Source organism: Podarcis muralis, chromosome 1 (genome assembly GCF_964188315.1).
Source record: "Podarcis muralis chromosome 1, rPodMur119.hap1.1, whole genome shotgun sequence".
Classification (NCBI taxonomy): Eukaryota; Metazoa; Chordata; class Lepidosauria; order Squamata; family Lacertidae; genus Podarcis; species Podarcis muralis.
The window spans coordinates 81,292,643-81,300,610 of record NC_135655.1 but is presented as its reverse complement, the minus strand read 5'-3'; the positions used below and the strand labels follow the sequence as shown (position 1 = coordinate 81,300,610).

Here is a 7,968-nt window from a genome sequence, read left to right as displayed (position 1 = left end):
GGCTGAATCTTGAAGTTACTTGCATTCTCTCTTCACATCCCCCTTTTCTACTCTGCCGCTGCCCCGGGCTTTGTGTGCATGTGACAATATACGGTAAGCATGCTTCCTCTCCCATCTGAGCAGCTCAAAGTGTTTCCCCAAAGTAGCTACACAGCCCCTCTCTTCTACCTGGGAAGTAAAACTAGGACTTGCACAAGTTGTTATCCTGGTATTGTTTCTACAACAGTTCTGGTTAAAAAAAGTAAAGCTTTTGCAACTTCTTCACACTGGGGCCCAATCAGGGCGGGGAGCCTTTTTCAGGCTAAGGGTCTTCTCCTGTCCTGTCATCATCAACCCTTCATGACACCCCATGGGACCACCATCTAACCTGTGATTTGTTTGCAGTACAGGCAGGTATCCTCAAGAAAGGTGAAGTTACTGTGTGTGGCTGTATATCCCATGGGGGGAAAGATTAAGCTGAGGCCCTCCAGAGGTTGCTGGACTCCAGCTCTGATCATCCCTGGCCATTGGCTGTGCCAGCTTGGGCTGATGGGATTGGGAGTCGGACAGCATCTGGAAAGCCACACCTCTGTTGTAGTCTAACTCCCCAGGAAAAGGCATGTGCCCCTTATGCCCATAGATGAGGTTGGGGGAAACTCGCATCAGAAATGCAATGCTACAAATGCCCACTCACACTATAAAGAGCTCATAACCCATCTACTCTCAGCAGTCAGAAACACCATAGCCAGACACTGGAGGAACCTGTCAGAAATAAACATGGGGCGCTGGTATCAAGTAGTATGGGAAATGGCCTTACTAACCGATAGACTGAAACTGACACAGGGAGAAATAGAATAGGACGCCTTCATCCCAGTGTGGCTCCCCTTTATCACAAACACAGCACAACAAGACAACAACAAGAATGACAGCATGTGAATCAATATGGCTAACTTAACCCAACAATGCCCCCCTCCCATCCACAAACAAACCCCACTGCAGCCAACCAAAGACAATCAGCCACACACTGTGCCACCCCCAACCTCTCTCACCACCAAGGAAACATAACAAGTGAATAGAAAGAGAACCTACCCAAGTGACGCTGACACAAAAACCCCACACAGGCACTAAGTAAAATAATATAAGCTTTACCACCCCACTCCTCTCACCCCCCTTTTCTTCCCAACCCTAAACTGCATATAACACCAATGACTCACAAAAATGTAACTGATCTGTAGAAAACAGAGCCTGAAGAAAGAGACAATGCGTGTGCTTTTGTAAACAAAAGATTTAATAAAAATCATTTTAAAGCAAAAAAGAATCTTGGAGAGCTGCTGCTTGTCGGAAGAGGCACTTCTGATCTAGGTGGACCAAAGGATTCAGCTAAGTACATACGGCAGCTTCCCAATGCCCTGGACCTAATGGAAAATGCCTATGGGAGCTGCTGTGCCTCTGCTTCCTCAGAAAAGTTCCTCAGAGAAGAGGAACAAGAGACAGTAGGAGGAAGAAGCTCGTAGCCATGCACTTGCAGCAAAGCACATTAACATATACTGTACTAGCCTTCCCCTTCCAGAGGTTTTGAACTACAGTTCCCACCAGCTCCTTCCAGTGTAGCCAACAGTCAGGACCATGGGTGTTCTAGTCCCAAACAGCTAGAGGGCAGCAGGTTGTGGGTGGCTGACATACAGCAGCATTCAGGTGTCCCTCCAGATGTTGCTGGACTACTACTCCCATCATGCTGGCTGGAGCTGATGGGAGCTGGAGTCCAACATCATCTTCAGGGCCACAGGTTCCCATCCTGATGTACGGTAATTGATAGTAACACACACACACATACACACACTACACAGTTTGTCTTTCCTGCTCCTGCTCAACCTCTATTTCGCCCATGAAATCACAGGCATTGTTGCTTGAGGTCAAACTCCTCTCCTCTTCCCCGATGTTTTTGTACTCCCTTTTCTTGTACCTCCTGCATCCATAGACCGACAGGCCAATCAGGATGGCCAAGCCAGTGGTGGCACCAACAGTGACCCCTGCTGTCTCTCCACCTGAGAAGCTCCCACCAGCAGCGTCCATGTTGTGCAGATCGGCAGGGCTGCCTATCTTCCACATCTGGGTCTGGGTGTCCTTGATCCAAACCTGGTCACCATGGCTGTTCATCACCAGGACGGTGTTGGTGGCAATTAAGCTCATGACAGGTTTGCGAGTGAAGGGAGGGAGCCGGGCTTGGGGTAAAGCCCCTTCTGTGAAACGCCCAGCCTGGACACAATATTGCACTTCACAGCCATCGCTGATCAGAGCCAGGTGCTGGCCAAATCCTGCTGGGCACCTCTTGGAGTAGGGGTCATCATCTGTTCCACGGTGGTGTCCCGTCAGCGGGTTTCCTACCTGGCAACTGAAGAACCCCCCAAAAGGAATAGCGTGTCTCTGTGCCCGGGCATCGTTGCTGACGCAGATTACGAGCTGGTCCAAGAGCTTCAGCTGGTAATAGTTGGAGGGACAGGACTGGCTGTTGGTCATGGGGTTGGGGCTCTGGGCACTAAAGAGGCCTCCAAAAAGGAACCCTGACTGTTGAGGAACAGAGTTTCTTGCTGCACACCAATAGGAGCTGAACTGGACCATGGAAGGGATGAAAACATCATTGCAAACCTGTCTGCAGAATATCCACAGTGTGCAATCCTGGCGGCACTCCAAGTGGCTATAGCCTTCCTCAAGTAACTGGGAGCGCAGCTTGATTGCGTCATAACCCTCAGGGCAAGAAAAGTCTCCAGTGAGTGGGTTCCTCTGCTCCAGGTCCTGGCAGAGCGCAGCAGCATCAGGACCTTCCAGCTGAGCACACTCCTGGTAGACTCCACCAAAGGTGAAGTTGGTCATTGTCCCTTCACAGCTCCCATCATCCATGTTGGCATAGAAGTTGAAGTTGGGCGAGGCAGGGTCGATGCAGCCAGGGTAGGTGTTGAATGTGTAGTAACGGGAGATGGCAGATGCCACAGTCCTGGACAATTTCTTCACAGTGGGGGTGGGCAATCCCGGCAGATTTCCTGGGGTGATGAAGAATGGCAGAGGCAAGCCTGAACGGTCAACAGCCACCAGCTGGTTGGTGGTGCTCTCCTGCCAAGTTTTCAGGGTAATGCCAGGGTAAAATGGTACCCCGCCAATACTCTCCACCCTGGAGCTGGTGAGGTTGTCCTGATACTGCTGGGTGAAAGCGTTTTCTGTCGCCACTGAAGTGCTAATGTCAAAGTGGAGCATTTTGCGGAAAGAGGCCCCAGCCGCAGCTGTGACAGAAATTCTCGAGGACTTGCCATCTTTCACAAAGGAGGACTTCACTTGGTCCTCCTGGATGAGGCTGGCTCCAGCATCAACTCCCGTGATAACATGTGTGCCGTAGTTTAGGACCAAGATCTCTGCCAAGTAGTCAGCCATTCGTGTGTGGTTGTTCTCCAGATAGCTAGCAATGGTGACAAGCTGCCGCTGGAAGCCATCGTCTAACATTGCACCAGGGTTGAATTTCACAGTGTACATCAAATTCCTGACCTGAACCCTGGTGGTCACAGCCTGATCTCTCACTTGGTGGGTTTTCATCCTGCGGAAGTCAGTGGAGAACCTTCCGTTGATAGAAAGAAAGGACACCTCTGCATTGATGGAAACAGAGGTGGCACACTGGTAATCCATCCAAGACTCTATGATCTCTGAGTTCATCTCCAGGGAGCTCTGTTTACGGGCGATGGCAAAAAACCCGTTGGGGATGAAATAAGCCCCATCTTCCGTAGTGCTGCACGAAGAGTAGTTTAGGCTGATCACTCTTGCCATATCCAGATTCCTCAGGTTATCCCAACCACCTCCAGGAAGAACTTCCAGTGCAGGAAGATTCAAGACCTGTTTGCATGCCTGAAATCCAGTGACAGAAGGACGGCACAAGGGTGATTCCTGTGCCCGACATACCCAAGTTATGAGCGTCAAGGAGAGAACGATCCCTGTCCAATTACTCATGGCTCGACCAGTGTAGAGGAAAAGCTAGCATCTGAACGGTCTCAATGTGCTTCTCTCTCTACTGCTGGTAAAGGCTTCCTTCTTTTTATGCTAAGGTTAATCATTTAAAGAGGAAGCAAAACTATTCTGCTTTATATGGTACTTTCGCTTTCTCAGGTTGGACAAACTTTAGAGCAGCCTCTGATAGGCTTACAGCACAATAAGAAATATAACTGGGGCATATTTGCAGAAATCTGTTTCCTTATAGCTTTACTGAGCAGGTATTATGCAGGTTCAGGAAGAGGCACCTAGAAACAGGCAGCAACAGTTTCAATACATTGGCCCCCAAACAATAGCAGCTTTGCTGAAATCCAGAGGCAGATCTACTATGAAACTAATGAAGTTTAAACTTCAGGGCCCCTAATCCCAGAGGGGCCCCAGAGCCGACTTTAGTCCACATTGCTTAAAATGTTTGCGTCTAGCAGACCAAAGTTGAGTCATGTGACTTGAAAACTATAAAGAATAGGATTTTATTCACACCAGTGACTTTGACCTGGGAGACAATCCAGTACAGAAATTTTAATCAAAATCTGAGATGTAGTACAGTAGTTGTTGTTTTTTAATGTGATGATGGAACAACCCCGCTGAAGAAGGTAGCAGTGGTTACTCAGACCTTGTTGCTGGTTGCAAAGGGTCGGTCCACCACTGCTAGAACCCACCATTTCTTATTCTCTCCAGAATTGTCTTAGCAACTTTTCTGGACAAATGGAAGCGGTTCCTTTAATAGCATAAGAAGAGCCTTGTCTGGATCAGGCCGATGGGCCACCAAGTCCACCATCCTGTTCTCTCAATAGCCTAAAGCAGGACCTGAGTGAAACAGCACTCTGCCCACTTGCGATTCCCAGCAACTGGGAAACTTCCTTGGTGCCCCATCACATCACATGCTCATTCTCCACCAGCCACGTTCAGAACCTCCTCCCACACCAAAGCTGACCACCCATAATGGCCAAGGTGATCTGATGCACTGATTCCTTAGCATCTGTTTTTAGTGCAACCAACAGACAGCCAAGTCAAAGGAAGAATATAAATAAAAAGACAGAATGGCTCATAATGCTATGGGAGGGAATGGGCTTTGTGCCACAGGAAAAGAGAGAAAGAAGCTATGACTTCTTTCTTTCATTGTAGTGACAGGAAGCAGCCATTTCTTATTTCTGCCTGGTGCCTTATAGTAAGAATTGCCTGGACAATGTTCATAAGAATGGTGGTGGTAAGGGTTAGTTGACTGTGAATGGCTGTTTTCTGATCTGATTTCCTGACTATGCACCATGATAATACACAATACAGTGTATCAGGGGCCAGCAAACTTTTTCAGTAGGGGGCTGGTCCAATAGTGGGGGGCCGGAATATATTTTGAAAATAATAATAATGAATTCCTATGCCCCACAAATAACTCAGAGATGCATTTTAAATAAAAAGACACATTCTACTCATGTAAAAACACGCTGATTCCCGGACCATCCGCGGGCTGGATTGAGAAGGCGATTGGGCCGGATCCGGCCCCTGGGCCTTAGTTTGCCTACCCATGCAGTATATTATGGCAAGAAACTTACAAATGTTACATTCGTCTCTTTGGAATTACCCAACTGGGTTTTTGTTTCCTTGTTTGTTCTTCGTTGATGTGATATGCTTCTGGGGTGGGGTTCCAGTTCAGATTGTTGCACGTAACCATTTCCCTGCAGCCATGTGAGTAAAAAAGTGGAACTGAATCTGTTGCCAGCAGAAATGAAAGTGCAAGTGTTCCAGTCTCAGTTTGCAGCTGAAATATGTACAAGGTGGGGGGGGGGGGGCAGACAACAAAAGGGGGAAGGAACAGTCTGAAGGGGAGGTGAGACTTGATATAAGTTGTTTTTATGTCATAATCTAATCATGCGATAGCCTTGATTTGAAATATTGCAACAGCACCATTCATTTAAAATCATTGTTTCCCTGTAGCAATTTGCTGCCACAAATAAAGGACAGGGGTTTTACTCGCTCCTGTATTCGTTTGTCTTATTATTTCTAACTTCCTCATTTCAGAACAGATTGGGGCTGAGAAAGATTCAAAAGCAGAAACTGAAGCATGTGGTTAGTCCTCACAGCTGGCGACTTACTCATTTCTGCTATTGTGTTCTGACCTTTTCTAACAAGGTGGAAGTGAAATGATTCTCGAAATCCGAGGTAGCCAGCCTGGTGCTCTGCAGATGTTGTGGATGACACTACAACTCCCATGATCCATGCTCCTTGGTCATGCTGGCTGTGGCAGATAGGATTTCTAGTCCACCCCTGGTGGGCACCATATGGGCTGCCACAGCTCTAGGTCAAACAGTTAGTTCAGTTCATCCCTCTTAAGTTTGATCTCGCTTGTGAGGTAAGCACAGGAGACTGGCGCATGAGGGCAAATGGAGCACTGCCCACTAACCTCAGTCTGCCCTCCATCAGCCCCCACCTGCCTGCCTTCTTACAACTGCCCATCAGCTTCCTCTACCAGTCTCAGTGTTGCTCTTATGGAGTGCCACAGCAGAGCTGTCTTTCCCATAGGGCTTAATGGTGCATTGCGCCAGGGCGCCAACCTCTCAGGGGCGCCCCAGCAAGTGGGGGAGCTGTGTGGCTTTGCTGCCGGCCTCCCCTTTCCCTGCATGCCCATCAGCTGCACCCCACCCAGTGGCGTAGCGTGGGTTGTCAGCACCCGGGGCAAGGCAAGTAATTTGCGCCCCCTAACCCGTGGATTTTAGTAGGGGCAGAGAGCTGCGAGTGCGAGCGCCCCCCCCAGATGTTGCGCCCGGTGCGGCCGGCCCCCCTGCACCCCCCACACTACGCCACTGGCCCCACCAGCCATATGGCTGGCGGGCGCCCAGCTTCCCTCCCAAGCCTTCTTGGGAGGAGAGCGATCCCTTCAGAGGAGGCTTGGGAGGGAAGCTGTGGTCTCCTCCCGCGGAGGCATGGGAGGGGTGCGACTTCACTCCCAAGCCTCTGCAAGGCTTGCTCTCCCGCAGCGGCATGGGGGAGAGTCACCCCCCCCCCGGATGGCTGGCAGTGCGCAGCTACGACCACCCCAACACTATCCGTGGTAATTTGGGGCACTGGGCAGATATTTGCACCCCGGTGCCGCATCTGCTTAAGGTGGCCCTGTGCCACAGCATGTCTTCTTGGTTTCAGCAAGATCTCACAAGAGGTCCACAAGATCTTGTGAGAGGTCTGTGAGATTTCACCAAAACCTAGAAGCCACAACTTCTCCTCCCTTCTCTGGCAGTGGCAGAGGTAGGGGGACATCCCCCAGTCTTGGGGAAAGGGAAGAGTGGCAGCTTTTGGCAAGATCTCATGAGAGCCCCACAATATCTTGCCGGCCACCAATGTTCTCTTCAGTTTCCTGGCAGGGTGTGAGTGTGTCTACGACAGTGCTAGAGAAGCAAGGAGAAGGAGCGGCAGTTTCCCACGTGATCTCATGAGAATGCTGCGAGATATCGCTTGGACCTGGAAGGGCACTGTCCCTTGGATTCTGCCACCCGGGGCAGCTGCCTCCATCTGTCTCACGGACAGGCTGGCCCTACATGGGAGAACTGATTTGGTACATTGTTGGGTCAATAGAAGTAACTCTAAAACATTTCAATGAATTATTTCTCTTCCTTCCCTGACCCCCGATTCATGGTGCGAAATCATACGAAACATTGGTTTGCACAAAACGATAAAGCAAAGCCAAAGTATGGCTTGCCAGGACCGCTTGAACATGACACTCACAGAGGGATGCTCACAGATACTTTGCTCCTCCTTAGTCCTTCTTGTTCTTGGTATAACACACATCCAAACCATACATTTAAAAGCACATTCCCCCCCAAAGAATTCTGGGAACCGGGTGCTGGGAATTATAATTGCGTGAGGGGTAAACTACCCTTCACAGGGTTCTTTTGGGGAAGCCGTGTCCTTTAAATGTGCAAGGAATGTGCTTTCAATGTAGGGAGCTCACACTCAAAGCACTTTAGAGGG

The 7,968-nt window shown here is 49.6% G+C and overlaps 1 protein-coding gene across 1 annotated transcript; it reads right to left on the bottom strand.

The window, feature by feature from the left end:
• Nucleotides 1-825: 825 nt before the first annotated feature.
• Nucleotides 826-4,032, bottom strand: MPEG1 (macrophage expressed 1). The gene has a single exon (XM_028738064.2). The coding sequence runs from the start codon at nt 3,967-3,969 to the stop codon at nt 1,819-1,821; it is 2,151 nt and encodes a 716-aa protein (XP_028593897.2). The 5' UTR covers nt 3,970-4,032; the 3' UTR covers nt 826-1,818.
• Nucleotides 4,033-7,968: the final 3,936 nt, after the last annotated feature.